Below are 17,743 nucleotides of genomic sequence, written 5' to 3' on the forward strand. Positions count from 1 at the left end.
TAGTCCTAAATGTTACCTGTGGCCACTGTGCTTGGAATTCCACCATTAAGATTTATTCCTTTTTGAATTTTCTTCTCCTGGGGCTGGCCATTAGAATACAAAGAGCTCAAAAATCTGTTCTGAAAGATGTGTGAAAAGTGTGGTCAAATGATTTCAGAGACACCAACATGTTCTAGAACCTCCTGTGATAGGTCCCTAAAGATGTTCATGTCCTAATCCATGGAACCTATGGCGAAAGGGACTTGGCAGATGTGATGAACATTCGGGACTTTGAGATAGAAAGGTTAGCCTGGATTACCTGGTTGGGTCCTATATAATTACATGAGCCCTTAAAAGCAGAGAGATTTCCCTGTGATCAGAGAAAGAGATGCGATGACATAAGCCAAATCTGACAGACTGTGTTGCTAGCTTTGAAGATGTAGGAAGGAGGCCACAAATGAAGGAATACTTGTGAATGCTTCTAAAAATTGGGGAAAAAAACAAATTCTCCCAAGGACTTCCAGAAACAACACAGTTCTACCAACACCATGTTGTTTTTATTTTTAAAGATTTAATTTTATTTATTCATGACAGACACACACACACACACACACAGAGAGAGAGAGAGAGAGAGAGAGAGAGGCAGAGACACAGGCAGAGGGAGAAGTGGGCTCCATACAGGGAGCCTGATGCAGGACTGGATCCCAGAACCCCAGGATCACTCCGGGAACCAAAGGCAGACGTTCAGCCACTCAGCCATCCAGGTGCCTCCTTACCAACACCATGTTTAACCCAGTGTGGTTTGAATTAAACTTCTGACCTACCAAACTGGTAAGATGATAAACCTGTGTTGTTTTAAGCTACCAAGTTTGTGGTATTTTGTGATGGCAGCAATAGAAAACTAAAATACTCTTTCCCTTAGAGCTTCATAGTGTGCTTTGGCATATTAAAGGCTTGAGGGAGCCTTTAGGTAAAGATAGCCACTTAAGTCAGCATTTCAAGAACTTACTTGAAAACCAAACCTTTATTGCCTTGTAACATCTACTAGCATCTTAGAACGTGATGTGGAAAACACTGCAGTAAATCATGAACTGTCATTAACATCTTCGGTGACTTAGTTCCTGTTTTGAATGTGATAGCTAGGTGAGAGAGAGCAGCACACAGTAGAGGCAAGTTTTGATGGGCCGACATGGAGGTGGAAAGGGGTAAGCCCTGGGTGCAGGAAGTCAGTGGAGAGAGTGGGGAATGGAGAGGAAGTGGACACATACCAGAGAAAAACATTAGCCACGACACAGCCTGTGTGGCTGTGCTCAATACTTTGTGCCTGATCTTCCCTACCTTTCAACTTGACCACCTTCTCTACGAAATTTGCCCTGACCTCCTCCTCTCGCCCAGGCCTGGGCTGGAAGGTCCTCCTATGTGCCTCCAGGGCCCCCTGTGTTTATTTACCTCTGGCTGTGGCAGCATTGCACTGAAATTGCCTGTTTATTTGTCTGTCTCTCCCACCAACCTGAAGTTACTAGAGCACAAGAGCTGTGTCTGGTTCACGGTGCACATCTTTCTGTGTCCCTCCCATGCTCGGCACATTGAAGTACTCAGGCCGAGCCTCTGTCTTAACCTCTTTGTTCTTTTCTTTTTTTTAAGATTTTATTTGTTTATTCATGAGAGATACAGAGAGAGTAGCAGAGACATAAGCAGAGGGAGAAGCAGGCTCCCTCTGGGGAGCCGGATGCAGGACTCGATCCCAGGACCCCAGAATCATGGCCTGAGCCAAAGGCAGACGCTCCCCCTCTGAGTTACCCAGGGGTCCCATCTTTTTTTTTTTTTTTTAAAGATTTTTATTTATTTGTAAGAGAGAGAGAGCACACGAGTGGGGAGGGGCAGAGGGGGAAGGAGAAAGAGTCTGAAACACAGTCCACATTGAGCATAGAGTCCAACATGGGCCTCGATCCCATGACCATGAGATCGTGATCTGAACCAAAATTAAGAGTCAGATGCTTTACTGACTGAGCCACCCAGGTGCCCCTGTCTTACCCTTTTTGGATCAGAAATGTATATGAGCTTAATCCTGACTTTCTTTATAACCAGTGGGTGCTATTGAGGCCCACATCACCGCTCAACCACAGTCCAGCCCAAGAACTCATGTTCCCAGTAGGACCATACAGCGCCTTCTGTCACTTTTTTTTTTTTTTTCGGTCACATCTTTTTAAAAAACCTGTCTCCCTTCTCTGGTGACAAAAGCAGAGTTTAGCCTGAATGCATTCCATGTTGTAGCACAGTTTGTGGGGCACCCAGCTGACTAGGCAAAAGCCACGTTGAGATCAAAAGAACAAATGCTACATTTTCCAAGGTGGTTCATAGGAAGCAATCAAAATTAAGGAGCTGTGGATGTGAACAGGACACCCTGGGGAAGGAAATAGGGTCTAGGTCAGTACTGGTGTGAGGTGAGAGATAAAATGAGCCAGAGAGTGTGACACCTGGATGGCTCAGCAGTTTAGCACCTGCCATCAGCCCAGGGCGTGATCCTGGAGTCCCGGAATCGGGATCGAGTCCAACACTGGGGTCCCTGCGAGGAGCCTGTTTCTCCCTCTGTCTCTCTCACTGCATCTCTCATGAATAAATACATAAAATTTTAAAAAATAAATAAATAATATAATAAATAAATAAATAAATAAATAAATAAATAAATAAATAAGTGAGCCAGAGAGAGAATCCCACATATCACCTCTCCTATAATATAGGAGGTCTTCCTGGATGTAAAGGATTTAGAAGTAAAGAGAAACCAAAACTTCCTGTGGGGAACTACTCCCTTCCCTCTTTCCTCCCAAGATGAAACACATGACTTGGGTCTGAAGGATTAGAGCCCTGAATCTGCTAGTTCCAGTGACTGGGGAGAAATGGCAAATGAAAGTAACTTCTGAGTCTGAACTTTGAACCTGGAAGGACAAAGTCCTGCAGCTGTTACTCAGTGGAGAATGACAACCAACTAACACAAAGACAAGCAGAGGTGAGAAATGGGGAGGGTCCCAGTCCTGGTGATACCACATGAGTCCTGGGCTAAGTATCACCTGAAGTCTTTTATATATGAGCCAATAAACTCCCTTTTCTGAGGAAGTCAGTTTGTTTGTTTTTGTTTTTTTGTTTTGTTTTGTTTTGTTTTTTGAGGAAGTCAGTTTGAGTTGGATTGCCATTCCATTGCAATCAAGAATCCTGATGATGTGGAAGAAAGAGCTTACACAGTATGAAAACATGGTCGAGGGGCACCCAGCTGGCTCAGTCGGTAAAGCCTCCAACTCTTGATCTCAAGCCCCATGTTGAGGGTAGAGATTACTTAAAAATAAAATCTTAAGGGCAGCCCGGGTGGCTCAGCGGTTTAGTGCCGCCTTCAGCCCAGGGCATGATACTGGAGTCCCAGGATCGAATCCTGCATCGGGCTCCTTGCATGAAGCCTGCTTCTTACCTGTGTCTCTGCCTCTCTGTGTGTCTCTCGTGAGTAAATAAATAAAATCTTAAAAAATAAAAATCTTTAAAAAAATAAAATCTTTAAAAAATGGTGGAGAAGTCTGAGAATTGAGAGATAAGAAGTAGTAAATACCTACCCCCAGCTCCCCTCTCTGGGCTATCTCTCACTCTCCTCTTCCCCCCAAGTTCAAGAGAGGAGAATTCCCTTGTACCTGGGTTTGTTCAAAAGACTGCTCCCCTGGCTACAACTGAGCCCACTATATTTTCTTCCTCAAGAAACTGGAACTGGGACTGAGTGCCCCTGGAGGCTGGTGTCCTGAAGCGGAAAAGATGCCAAACCTTGGGAACCGATTCATAGCTGTATTTTCTGCCTGTGGACTGGGCAGGAGAGAAAGGAAAAACCTCACACTATAAATGAGAAATTTGAAGTCCAGAGACTACGTGGCTTTGCCTAAGGTTGTACATTTGGTACGATTTTCACAGAACTGGGGTCCAGTTTTTCTGAATTCACAAGTTAGGCAGGAAACAGTGGGTCAGAGTGTCCTAAGAACTCTGGACTCTTGAGCAACTCGAGGCAGACAGCAAAGGGTGATCAGTCTGGCCAGCCATCCAAGAAGAGTCAAGCCAAGTGCAAGCACTCAAAGATAACTCCCTATGTTCAAAACAGCAAAGAAATTCTAGTGCTTGCAGTGTCCCTCCCTCGGTTCAGAGACTGGCCCTAATTTAGAAGAGCTCTTGCAGAGAATTTACCCCGCCTCAACCGGGGCGTACTGGGCAGCCACAAACTCCCGGGAAACTACAACTCCCATTATGCATCACGACAGTGGGGACTAAACCCCGAGATAAACTACAAGCCCCAGAATGCCTTGGGGGGTGGAGAGAGCGCGCGAGACCGAGAGAGAGCGAGAGAGACGCGAGTACAAAGGGGCGGAGGGGCGTGTTCACGTCCGACGCGCGGGACCGTTAAATTTGAAACTCGGAGGGTTGGAGGTGGCTGGTTTGCCAAGGAGTCAGGGGCAAACCTTTGTCTCTCTGGTCGCTTCGTTATCTTTAAGGGCAGGTTGCAGAAGAAAGCTCAGGCGGTCTGCGGCCCTGAAGAAAGGTCTGCGGCAGGACGAGGGCTCCAACCGGGAATGCAGGATGGCGGCGATGAAGAAGGAAGGGGGTGCTCTGAGGTAGGTACGCAAGAAGAGCTGCGGGGAGCTGTGCCCGCGAGACCCGAATGTTTAGCCGGCGACAGAGGCTCGGCTCAGATCAGTCCAGAGGAACACTGTCGGGAGAAGAGAAGCCCGGCCGGGGTCCCCTTCCTGCTGGAGTCCCACGCAAGGGGTGGAGGTGAAGACGGGGTTAGCATCGAATTCAGTGGGGTGAAGGCACGTGAGAACCCGGATTGCACCCAGCTTCAAAGCAAAGGAGGCTTTGCGACCCCGATAGTACAAAGACTTTGGAATTTGTACTGTGATCTGTGTATCTCAGCTCAGCCATTTGGGAACTCTTTGACCTTGGACCTAATATGGAAAATGCTGGTGGGGGGGGGGAGGGCATGGGGTAACTGAGTGATGGGCATTATTAAAGAGGGCACTTGATGTAATGAGCACTGGGTGTTATATGCAACTGATGAGTCACTAAACCCTACCCCTGCAATCACTAATACGATATATGTTAATTAAATTGAATTTAAATTAAAAATTTTTTTTGAAAAGAGCATAGCGGAGATATAGTAAGTTACTACTTACTTAAGTATTGAAATCATGATATAATCAGTAATCTCGTAAATAAAATCACAGTTTTCTTTTTTTAAAAATATAGAAAATGTTGATAAATTAAAACTATGTGGAAAGTGACTGCCTCCAAATAAGTGCCAAGCAAATGGTAGGTCCTTCCATGTCAGTGGTATAATTAGAAACATAAAAAGCCCTTCCCTGCCTGTGTGCTGCTTTTCTTTATATAAATACATATCAGTTCTTCTAGGTTGGCGTTCCATATATATTATACATTTTCTTTAATATTTTATTTATTTATTTGAAAGAGAAAGAGCTGTGAGCATGAGAGTGGGGAGGAGCAGAGGGACAAGCAGACTCCCCGCTGAGGGGGAGTCCTGGGGGGTGGGGGATCCATCCTAGGACCCTGAGATCATGGTCTGAGCCAAGTCAGATGCCTAACCTACTAAGTTACTCAGGTGCCCTGAGGTATACGTTTTCACTATGGGGTACACAAAACTTAGATAAATGCCATGTGGAGAACTCTTTAGCTTTTGCAACAAATATTCATTGACCACTTACTAAGCACTAGATACTGCAAATGAACAAAAGATGCAAAAATCCCTGCCCTTGTGAAATTTAAGATCTGGGGTGGGAGCAACAGACAATAAACAAGATCAATAAACTAAAAGTGAGATGGTCTGTACGAAAAGAACTAAAACGATGGGGAGTAGGAGGATTGGTGCAATTTTAGATAGTTTTGAACAGGAGGCCTCACTGAGAAGGTGTCATTTGGGTGAAGACTTGAAGGAAACTCAAGACTAGTCATGCACATATCTGGGGGAAGTACAGAGATTTGAGGGTGAGGGTTGGGGGAGGGAGCTGCACCTGGCAAGTTGCTGGAGCCAAGTGAACCAAAAGAGTAAAAGGAAGTGAAGGATGAGGTAAAGGTGAGGATGCAGACAATGTAAGGACTTGGCTTCTACTCTGTTTGAAAGTCAGTGGAAGGTTTTGAGCAGAGGAAAGACATGATCTGACATGCGTTTAAATAGAATCACTAGCTGCAGTGTTGGAAAGACTAAGGCAGAAAAGGATAAAAGCAGGGATACCAGTTATAAGGTTATTGAAATAATCCAGGCAAGAGAAGATGGTAGCTTGAGTGAGGCAAGAAACAGTGGAGATAGGGACGCCTGGGTGGCTTGATGTGATCCCGTGGTCTGGTGATGAGTCCCACATTGGGCTCCCAGCATGGAACCTGCTTCTCCCCCTGCCTCTGTCTTTGCCTCTCTCTGTGTGTGTGTCTCTCATAAATGAATAAATAAAATCTTAAAAATAAAAGAAGAAAAAAAACAGTGGAGATGATAAAAGATTAATTTCTGAATCTAAAAAAAAAAAATTCTGAATCTATTTTGGAGGTAGACCCAACAGGATTTGCCAAGTGACTGGGGGGTGGGGGGATAGTGAGAGAGGTGTCAAGATTGGCACTGAGATTTCTGGCTTGAGCAACTGGAAAAACAAAACTGCCATTTATTTGAGAGGAAGGAAGACTAGGAGGAGCAGGTCTGGAAGGAGGCAAGAGGAGCAAGATGGGAGGGGAGCAGTCACAGCTCAGTTTGGGACGTTAGCTGAGGTAGTTTAATTGCTATTTCAAGATTAAGAGAAGAAATTCAGATGAACTCAGCAAACATTTATTAGGTGCTTACTCGTGTCAGATCTTATATTAGACCTTGGGGATGTGAAAATAAATGACCAAGGCCCTTATATTTATAAGATCCACACAATATAGTTAAAAAGATGTGAGTAGTTACAACCTAAATTATTATTCACTTAGAGTTTACTTTCTTGAAAGTTTTCAACTCTCATCTAGCTTTCAGTCACACATAACTTTCACTTTATTTTGAAGATTATTGCCTATCTGTTTCTCTGTTTTAAGCCCAGAGATGCTGTTTCTCAGCCAGAAGTAGGCTTCTATCTGACAATTGCAGAGCTCTAAAGTTCAGAGCACATGCCCCATATGGTGCTTGCCTCCAAAAAACTTGTGAGAATTTCCCCATCAATAGGCTTGATAGAAATGGGGGAAACAGTTGTGACCAGTAAATTGTATTTTTTCTGCTTCTGCTCTGTGCTACCTATATACACATATTAATTTCAGTTTTAAGTCATCACTTGAAACATGGGATATTAGTCTGACAAACTATTTGCTAATATTTTTAAAGATTTTATTTATTTGCTTATTCGAGAGAGAGAGAGAGTTCAAGCACACAAGTAGGGGGAGGAGCAGAGGGAGAGGGACGAGCAGACTCCATGCTGAGTGCAGAGCCCAGAGCCCAACGTGGGGTCTGCATCCCACAACCCTGAGATCACAACCTGAGCTGAAATCAAGAGTTGGATGCTTAACTAACTGAGCCACCCAGGTGCCCCCACTTTGTTAATTTTAAACTAAATGAGATGATGGATTTAGTGGTAAGCCTAGAACTGCTTTTATCGACCTTACCAAATTTATGATTTTTTCTCTGTCTTTTCTTCCTGCCTTGAACTTTATTCTTATAACTGTCCATATTACCCTAGTTATATTCTCTCTTCTGTTAGGCAATAAATAGCCATAAACTTGGAAACCAGGTCACCAAAATGCTGAGACACCCGGGAGTATATGAACACTACTAACATACCCACCCACCACATTCTGCCCAAAAATCATGAATAATCACTTTTGAAAACATTTACAATAATCTAGTGATATAATAATATGTATAAGTATATATATACATGTAAGTATAAAATTTACTTTTGTTTCTCTTTTCACAGTGGAGCCATGTTGTTGGAGGGAGATGAGTGGGAGCTGAGTAAAGAAAATGTCCAGCCATTAAGGCAGGGGCGGATAATGTCCACACTTCAGGGAGCATTGGCACAGCAAGAATCTGCCTCTAACACTACTCTTCAGCAACAGAAACGGTATGTAGGATGGTGGGATGTCAACCTGTCATCATTCATCTCCAGCTATGGTTGGTAATGTAGATGTGGATCTTTGCAGATTGGCATCAGAAGTACTTTTCAAAAATTGATAGTGTGAGAATCTGTTCCCCACTTGCTTTTCATCATACAGCAGCTGCCTAAAGATCTCCTTGAGTATGATTAAGAATAAGAGCTATAGGATTTCTTTTCATTATGGAGCAACCAGACTCTCGTATCAGTAGAAACAGATCTCAGGGGACAATAAGAAGCAAAGTAAAGCAAGTGTCATGTTAAATAATATTTATCAAAAGTATTATGTCATGCTGGATCCCTAAATAGGACAAACTCTTTAATAGTAATAAAGAAATTGCTTCCTTGGATTCTGAGTACCAAGGAAGAAAGGATCTGCCATCTTGTATGTTTACTCAATTTTTAACTTCTAGGAAAGCATTTTCCAGAATATGCCAAAAAGAAATTGTGATCTCCAAAGAAAATATAAACCTAAGAAATTAAATTTATACTAGAAAGTTTCTCATGAATGATTCAGTGAAGTCTGGAAAAAGAAAAGCTGAAAAATAGTATAGTTGGCCCTTAAACAACCCAGGGGTTAACCAGGTTGCACAGGGTGCCAACCCCCTGTGCAGTAGAAAATCCACATGTAACTTTTGACTCCCCCAAAATTTAAATATTAAAAGCCTATGGTTGACTGGAAACCTTACTGATAATATAAACAGTTAACACATATGTTGTATGTTATATGTATCATGTACTGTATTCTTACAATAAAGTGAACTACAGAAATGGAAATGTTGTTAAGAAAATCATAAAGAGAAAATATAACTTAGGGTACTGTACACTATGTACTGGGAAAAAAAAATCCACATATAAGTAGACCCATGTTGTTCAAACCCATATTGTTCAAGGGTCAACTGTATTACGTTATTTAAGTGGACCTGCAGAACTTGCTTTCCTTTGACTAACACGTTTTGATAAATATACTCTTTTTCAAAAACGTGAACTACAGCATCTGTTTCTACCTTTAATCTCAAAAAAATTTCACCATCATAGGCAAATCATCAAAACTTTGGGTTGTAACGTAATGAATATCCTCATCCATCTCATTGGATCTTTAAAAGCATTGAGTTTTATTTTAAAGATGGTGATGTTCTATTCTTAATTCTTCTTCCTGGTTTCTGTGACATTATACTAGTGTTTCCACTTTTTTTTTTTTTTAAGATTTTATTTATTTATTCAGAGAGAGAGAGAGAGAGAGAGAGAAAGAGAGAGGCAGAGACACAAGGCAGAGGGAGAAGTAGGCTCCATGCAGGGAGCCTGCCCTGGGACTCAATCCCCAGACGTCCAGGATCACATGCTGGGCTGAAGGCGGCGCTGAACCGCTGAGCCACCTGGGATGCCCCCAGACAAATTTCAAAATCATCTTGTCAGTTTCTAGAAAAGAGGTTTGTGAGATTTTGGTTGGATTACATTATATATATATATAGATAGATTTAAGGATTACTGGTTTTTATCAGTAGTGTCTTAGATTTTTTCACCATTTCTGCAGGTAATCCCCTCATTATCTCATGCTTAAATCACTATATTAGCTTCTTAGTTGTGGTTCATTTTCTAATTTCTTTTATTCATAAATATTATTCAGTTGATCTTTTTGATATCTTTAATTACCATATTCAACATACTCTCCAATTAAAGAATCAGTAGTGGCTGAGCAGATGGAACCCAAAGTCTTTATTTTTAATTTAAATTTTTTTAAGTAATCTCTTCACCTAACGTGGAGCTTGAACTCACAACCCTGAGATAAAGAGTCATATGCTCTACTGAGTGAACCAGCCAGGTGCCCAAAGTCTTTAAATTTACATCAAAACATGAGCTGTGGGCAGCCCCGGTGGCTCAGCGGTTTAGCGATGCCTTCAGGCCAGGGTGTGATCCTGGAGACCAAGGATCGAGTCCACGTCGGACTCCTTGCATGGAGCCTGCTTCTCCCTCTGTGTCTCTGCCTCTTTCTCTCTGTGTGTATCTCATGAATAAATAAAAATCTTTAAAAAAAAAAAAAAAAACATGAGCTGCTTCTCCAGTAGGCATTCTAACATAGTGTTAGACTACTACTGACCTCCTGACAGTATGTCAGAAGGAAGATCATCTGCTCCTGGACCACAGTTTTGTATGTTTGTATGTATGTATGTAAAGCATAGCAAGGTTAGTACCTTACTATGCCTATCTCCCTTTATTCATAATACTAACTGTATCTTACAGCTATATATCCTCTGGATAAACTCCCACTATTACAACTTTATTCAATGCTGATTTCTTGGAAATCTTGAAAAACTCCATACTTCTTTCAAATTTTGTGGTTCTTTCAGAATCCCACCTTCTGACACCACTTCTGTGATACCTCCTTTTGACCTATCAAAGCCTTTAACTATCCATTCTTGGCAATTGTTATATATACTATACTGCTTTGTATTGTTAGTTAATTTTCCCTTTTTATACTTTGTCTTTCTTATTAGAGTATAAATTCCTTTGTGTCAGAAACTATTTTATAATTCTTTGTATTAAATATAACCTTGGGGATGCCTGGGTGGCTCAGTGGTTGAGCGTCTGCCTTTGGCTCAGGGCCTGATCCCAGATTCCTGGGATCAAGTCCCACTTCAGGCTCCTTGCATGGAGTCTGCTTCTCCACCTGTGTCTGCCTCTCTTTCTGTGTCTCTCATGAATAAATAAATAAAGTCTTTAAAAAATATATAACCCTTTATACAGTTTTTATTGATGAAACATTTATCTCAATTGTGGTTTATTACTCAGTACTTGCCCTGTATTCGAACTGGTCAATCTTAACTTAATCTTAGCGTGCCTTTCCCAGCATTTTACAAAATCAAATTTCACGCATTCTTTGAAGCACTCCCCAAAGTATATATGGTATTACTCTTCTCTGACTAATGCTACCCATGGAATTTTACTTTAAAATTCTTATTTCTATCCATTTGTGTGTATGTGTTTCATTTGTTCAACCCTATCATGTGCATATAAAACAGTAGCTATCATTTATTGAGTACTTATTATGTCTAAACCCTTTATATACTAAGAGTAATTAACCTAATAAAATAGGTTCTACGGTAGTCCCACTTGATTTGTGGTTTCATTTTCCTCAGTTTCACTTACCTGCTGTCAACTGTGGTCCAGGAACAGATGATCCTCCTTCTCACATATTGTCAGGAGGTTAGTAGTAGTCATTAGAATGCTTACATCAGGGACGCCTGGGTGGCTCAGCGATTAAGTATCTGCCTTCGGCTCAGGGCGTGATCCTGGAGTCCCAGGATTGAGTCCCACATCGGGCTCTCTGCATGGAGCTTGCTTCTCCCTCTGCCTATGTCTCTGCTTCTCTCTCACTCTGTGTATCTCATGAATAAATAAATAAAATCTTAAAAAAAAAAAGAATGCTTACATCATTTGCCTTACTTCATCCCATCATGTAGGCATTATACCATCTCACATCATCACAAGAAGATGAAAGATGAGTACAGTATAGTAAAAGAGAGAGACCACATTTACATAACTCAATATAGTATATTACATTTGTTCTATTTTGTTATTGTTGTTAATCCCTTACTATGCCTAATTTATAAATTGAACTTTATCCTAGGTATGTATGTACAGGAATAAAATGTAGTATATATAGATTTCCAAAGTATCCTCAACTACAGGCATCCACTGGGGGTCTTGGAAAGTATCCCCCTGCAGAAAAAGGGGGAGATTTCTGTACTATTATTCCCATTTTACAGATGAGGAGACTGAAAACTATTTATTTTTTTAAAGATTTATTTATTTGAGACAGAGAGAGCACAAGCAGGGGGAGTGGCAGAGGGAGAGGGAGAAGCAGGCTCCCTGCTGAGCAAGGAGCCCAAAGTGGGGCTTGATCCTAGGACAGCAGGATCATGACCTGAGCCAAAGGCAGACACTCAACCAACTGAGTCATCCAGGTGCTCCTGAAAACAGAATTTAAATAGTGTGTCTAATGTCACTCTGCTAGTGATTAGTGGAGCTGCTAATTTGAGTGTGGGGAGTCTTGTTCCAGAGCTTTAAACTGCTGTGTAATTCTGTTTTTCTACATGTTGTCTTGAAATTTGTTTATCTAATTGCCCCATGTTTTATCCTTCCTGTTATATTATCAGGGAGAATCTTGGTTATTTCTATTTTTCTTGCTGTTTAACAAACTCTCAACCTCTAGTGCAATTAAAAAGTGATTAAAGTGATATTAAACACTTAAAAATGAATAAAAATGGAGGGGACACTTGTTTTTTGGCTGTTATCACCATTGCTTATGCTAACATTTTCTGTTTAAATTTCAGGGCATTTGAATCTGAAATTCGATTTTACACTGGAAATGACCCTCTGGATGTTTGGGATAGGTGGGTTTTTTTACTTCACAAGGGCACTAAGAAACAACAGATGAGTCCTTAAGGCCATATTTCTCCAGTTAGGGTGTACAGAACAGTGTGTCAGAGTATAAGTGGTATCTTGGGGACATGGAGAGACAGAGTAATTATAATGTTTCTTCCTGAGGTGTTCAAGACTGAAGAAATTTCAAATTTGTGGCATGCAACTGAGAGCTACACCCTTTTATCCACATTCCCATTATTTCCCAGAGGCACATGTTAGCAATATTTGGAAAAGTTTGAAGGATATAGCTTAGGAGATGTCATTGAGGGCCTCTAAATAAACATGCTTTGAATACATTAGCTATTTCTGCTTAAGAAAGTCACGAATGGGTCTTGGTGCAAGAATAAAAGTACACATTAAACTTTAAAAGTATTTTTTCCCTTTCTTTTCAGGTATATTAACTGGACAGAGCAGAACTATCCTCAGGGTGGGAAAGAGAGTAATATGTCAACATTATTAGAAAGAGCTGTTGAAGCACTACAAGGAGAAAAACGATACTATAATGATCCCCGATTTCTTAGTCTCTGGCTTAAATTGGTAAGTCTTTCTCAAGTGCTGCCTGAGTTTAAAATATTAAGTCAAGAGATTTTCTCCAGAGCTATCTGGTATGCACCAAAAAAAATGGCAAAGCCTGAGCCATTTTTTAGTTGATACTAAACATTTAATACATCCTGAATATTTGTTAAATACGTTCTATTTAAAGATAGATTTTAAAGTAAGGGTGTTTTTTTACCTCTTACAAGTGATCATAAGGCCTGTACACCTCTTCATGGGAGCAGTGGATTATTTATTTCAAATATAATTGAGCCATGCAACTGTCTTCAGGGAAGATATGTAGGAGCCAGCACATGGCAGTAGTATGATTGTTTGGGAAAAAGATTTTGTAGGTGATTCTGGTCTCCCTTTGTCCCCTTTCTGAGAATGAAAAGGTAATGTTTTTTATGCAGTATATTGCTACATCCAAAAATATTTGCCTGATCACTTTATATATGTCATTTGACATGTAGTTCTTTTATTTCTAGTACACTCTTGAGGATTTTTTTAATGAAAACATCTTCATATAAGATAATGACGGGTTTCCTAGATATTAATTTTTTTGTTTTTATCCTAAAAGATATTAGAAAAACTAAGGGATAAATATTCAGAATTTCAGATAATAGATAATGAATAACTAGATAATTATAAAAATAAATAATTTTTATTAAAAGTAAAAAATGAACTATAAAAAAGATTATTATAATAGGTTAGATAATTCTAAATAATAGAATATTTACAATAACTGTTATATTGACATTTGAAATTGATAAAATTTCTGGCTAAAATGTATCTCTTGAGGAAAGCTTATCTTAAGCTTCAAATATCACTAATAAAAGAAATTAGGTGAATCCAGAAGGCATAATCTATCTTGGTTTCTGTAGGGCGTTTGACATATCTTGTCATCATTATTGATAAGTTGGAGAAATTATCTTAGGAGCATTACTGACAGGAATTTGTGACAAAGGATGGTACCCAAAGAATGCTAAACAGATTTGTTAGCACGGAGCCGATGGTCCTTTATGGCATACTAATGGATTTTGTTCTTCGTTCCATCATATATAATATTCTTATGCTATATAATGTTTTTATATGTGATTTACTATAAGTCTGGACTGGATAAATCTCTAAAGTAACTCTTAATCCCAGAATTCTGAGATTATATTTAATTGGAGCTATTAAAAGTAACAATTAATTGGAATAATTTTTATGTTCACAAATGTTAACCTGGTGCCACTACTGAAGAGTAATGATTTTATCATAACATAAAAAGCATAGTCTAGACCAGTGCTATGGAAGAATGGTCTGCAGACTATTCAAGATAAGTATAAAGTTCAGAGCAAGCATTTAGAAGTTTTGTTAACAAATTTGACCTTGCCACAACATTCAAACACATCATCGTTTTTCTGGTAACTTCTGTTTTTATTGTATTTTTTAAAAATACCGGTCAATGATAGAATGGAAACTTTATAAACACACACCACCAAAACTGGCCCCTTTACCACAGGCAATCTGAGAAACGCTAGTCTAGACAACACTCAGGTTCAAATGATCAGCCTGAGGATGATCAGCAATAATCTGAATTTTGTAGATAGTGAACAAGGTGCATATTAAACTATTTTGCTGAGTTTTTTTTTTTTGTTTTTTCTTTATGGAATGGTCAAGAGGAGTAGCAATTGGGTTCCTCACATACTTTCTTTGCTCTGCAGAAAAATTTCTCTAAGAGTTATTTTTATAAGGGATAACTACAGTCTAAGGAAAAAATTGTTCTTAGGAAATATCCAGGATTTTTTTTTCAAGATTTTATTTATTTATTCATAAGAGACACAGAGAGAAAGGGAGGCAGAGACCCAGGCAGAGGGAGAAGCAGGCTCCATGCAGGGAGCCCGATGTGGGACTCTGATCCGGGGATCCAGGATCAGGCCCTGAGCTGAAGGCAGACACTCAACCACTGAGCCACCCAGACGTCCCTATTTGTTACTTTTTAACATAGTTCTACTTCTAGAAATTTATCTTAAGAGAGTAATATGAAATGTGAAAGGTTGCATGCATGAAGATATTTGTTACAGAATTACTTGTAATTGGGCAAAGTAGAGGCTGTATAGCCAAAAAATAAGGGAATGGCTAAATGAGGGAAGATTACTAGATGGAACATTATTTATCAAAAAATAATAAAGAATAAGTAGCAGCATGGAAAACTGAACAATAAACTGGTATATGGAATAAAGACAAATTTTCTTATGATTAAAACTTTAGAAAATAATGAAAACCCTTTTATCCTTTGTAAAATGATATATGTTCCTTTTTTTCCTTAAGGAAAATACATATATCTGACCATTATTGATGTGGAATTTTTATTGACATCTTTTCTATCTTCTTACTACTAGGATTATCTACATTATTATAGCTGGTCTTAAAAGATCCCTTCTAAAATACAAATTTGACCATGTCGTTCCTTTGCTTATAGCTCTCCCATCCCAATATACCTTGACTATCAGGTAGATTTAAGATTGTCTTGCCATTTAAGACCTATCACATCTTCTTTTCCAAGCTTCTGTCTTGTCTTCTTCCTTACAAACTTTTAGTTTCTGTCTATGCTTATACCATTTTCTTTTCTTTTATTTATTTTTTATTTTTTTATTTTTTGCTTATACCATTTTCTCTGTCTAGAATGCCCTTCCTTTCCCATACTCTGCCAGATGTAAGTCTGTTCCTCCTTAAAGGCCACACTCAAATGTCATACCTTTTTGAGGTCTTTCCTTCTTATCTCTTTTTCTTACAAATTAATCTCTTCTTTCTACTTTTTAGGTCTTCCCAGTATAACATTGTATTACAATAGATTTATATTTTTTCAATGCAGAAAGAAACTACATATAGTAACTCCAGTGATTGGCACATAAAAGACAGTAAGTGAATAGAAATCGGTCAAATGTTAACACTTCTAATTTGTTACAGGGGCATTTATGCAATGAGCCTTTGGACATGTACAGTTATTTACACAGTCAAGGGATTGGTGTTTCACTTGCTCAGTTCTATATCTCATGGGCTGAAGAATATGAAGCTAGAGAAAACTTTAAGAAAGCAGATAAGATACTTCAGGAAGGGATTCAACAGAAGGCTGAACCACTGGAGCGACTACAGTCACAGCACCGGTAAACTTCTCTGGATCTTGTCTTAACTCTTTAAAACTAATAGATAGAAATAGTTGGTTTTGCATCTGAATAAAATGCTCTACATGAATTGGCAGGTTTATTTAGTTACTATTTAATTTTTTAAAAGATCTACTTAAGTATTTTTTATTTAACAGGTAGTAAAATCTAAAAAAAAAAAAGTAGTAAAATCTCTTTGATGTACAGTTCTCAGTTTTTGCAAATGCATAGAGACATGTAATCATTACCATGATCAATATATATAATCATTCCATCACTCCATAGAATTTCCTTAGGCTCTTTCCCTTTGTAGTTCAACACTTATTCTCATTCCCAAACCCTTTTCTATAATATCATATCTATGACGTCATACAGTATGTAGCCTTTTGAGTCTGCTTTCATTTAGCATAATGCATTTCGGTTGTTAAATTGGTTCTATTTTAAAGATGGATATTATATATATATTCTGAATACAAGTCTTTTGTCAGATATGTGACTTGTAAATCTTTTCTCCCAGTTTAACTGTGGTCTATTTGTTCTCTTAACAGTGTGTTTTATAGAACAAAAATTTTTAATTTCACAGAAGTCTCACTTATCATTTGTATTTTGTATGGATCATGTTTTGGTATGTTTGAGAACTCTGTTTAGCAAACATTTTATCCTAGGTTTTCCTCTTGAAATTTACAAAATATTTTTTTTTTTTAATTTTTATTTATTTATGATAGTCACACAGAGAGAGAGAGGCAGAGACATAGGCAGAGGGAGAAGCAGGCTCCATGCACCGGGAGCCCGACGTGGGATTCGATCCCGGGTCTCCAGGATCGCGCCCTGGGCCAAAGGCAGGCGCTAAACCGCTGCGCCACCCAGGGATCCCACAAAATATTTTTTGAGTATAATTGATACATATTACATTAATTTCAGGTGTATAACATAGTGATTCGACAAGTTTTTTTTTTGTTTTTGTTTTTTGATTCAACAAGTTTATATATTGTGCTGTGCTTACTGCAAGTATAGCTAACACCTGTCACCATACAAAGCTGTTACAATATCAATGATTATATTTCTTATGCTTTACCTTTTATTCCCATGACTTATTCATTCTATAGCTAGAACCCTGTGTCTCCCTATCCTTTTCACCCATTTGCCCAGTACACCCACCCCTGTCCACTCCGGCAACCCATCCTCATCCCCTCTGGCAACCATTAGTACTCTGTATTTATAGGTCTTATGTGCATTTTGTTTCTTTTTTTTTTTTTTTCTTTTAGATTTTACACATGAGTGAAATCCTATGTTATTTGTCTTTCTCAGTCTGATTTATTTCACTTCAGGTAATATGCTCTAGGTACATCCATGTTGTCACCAATGGCACCATCTCATGCTTTTTATGGCTGTATAATATTCCATGGTCATAAATATACAATGTCTTCTTTATCTATTTGTCTGGTTTTTTTTTTTAAGATTTTATTTATTTACTCATAGAGACACAGAGAGAATGAGAGGCAGAGACACAGG

General features: G+C 39.2%; 1 protein-coding gene across 2 annotated transcripts in view; it reads left to right on the top strand.

Annotated features, from left to right (window-relative positions):
* Positions 1-4,385: 4,385 nt before the first annotated feature.
* BUB1B (BUB1 mitotic checkpoint serine/threonine kinase B) overlaps positions 4,386-17,743 on the top strand; it is a 48,429-nt gene continuing 35,071 nt past the window's right edge. For both annotated transcript variants that reach the window (XM_055316885.1, XM_055316886.1), the window contains exons 1-5: positions 4,386-4,616; positions 7,947-8,093; positions 12,458-12,517; positions 12,941-13,085; positions 16,038-16,234. In XM_055316885.1, coding sequence (XP_055172860.1) covers positions 4,582-4,616; positions 7,947-8,093; positions 12,458-12,517; positions 12,941-13,085; positions 16,038-16,234 — 584 coding nt within the window. In that variant the 5' untranslated portion in view covers positions 4,386-4,581. The remainder of the gene's footprint in view (positions 4,617-7,946; positions 8,094-12,457; positions 12,518-12,940; positions 13,086-16,037; positions 16,235-17,743) is intronic.

Source organism: Nyctereutes procyonoides, unplaced genomic scaffold (genome assembly GCF_905146905.1).
Source record: "Nyctereutes procyonoides isolate TBG_1078 unplaced genomic scaffold, NYPRO_anot_genome, whole genome shotgun sequence".
NCBI classification, from domain to species: Eukaryota; Metazoa; Chordata; class Mammalia; order Carnivora; family Canidae; genus Nyctereutes; species Nyctereutes procyonoides.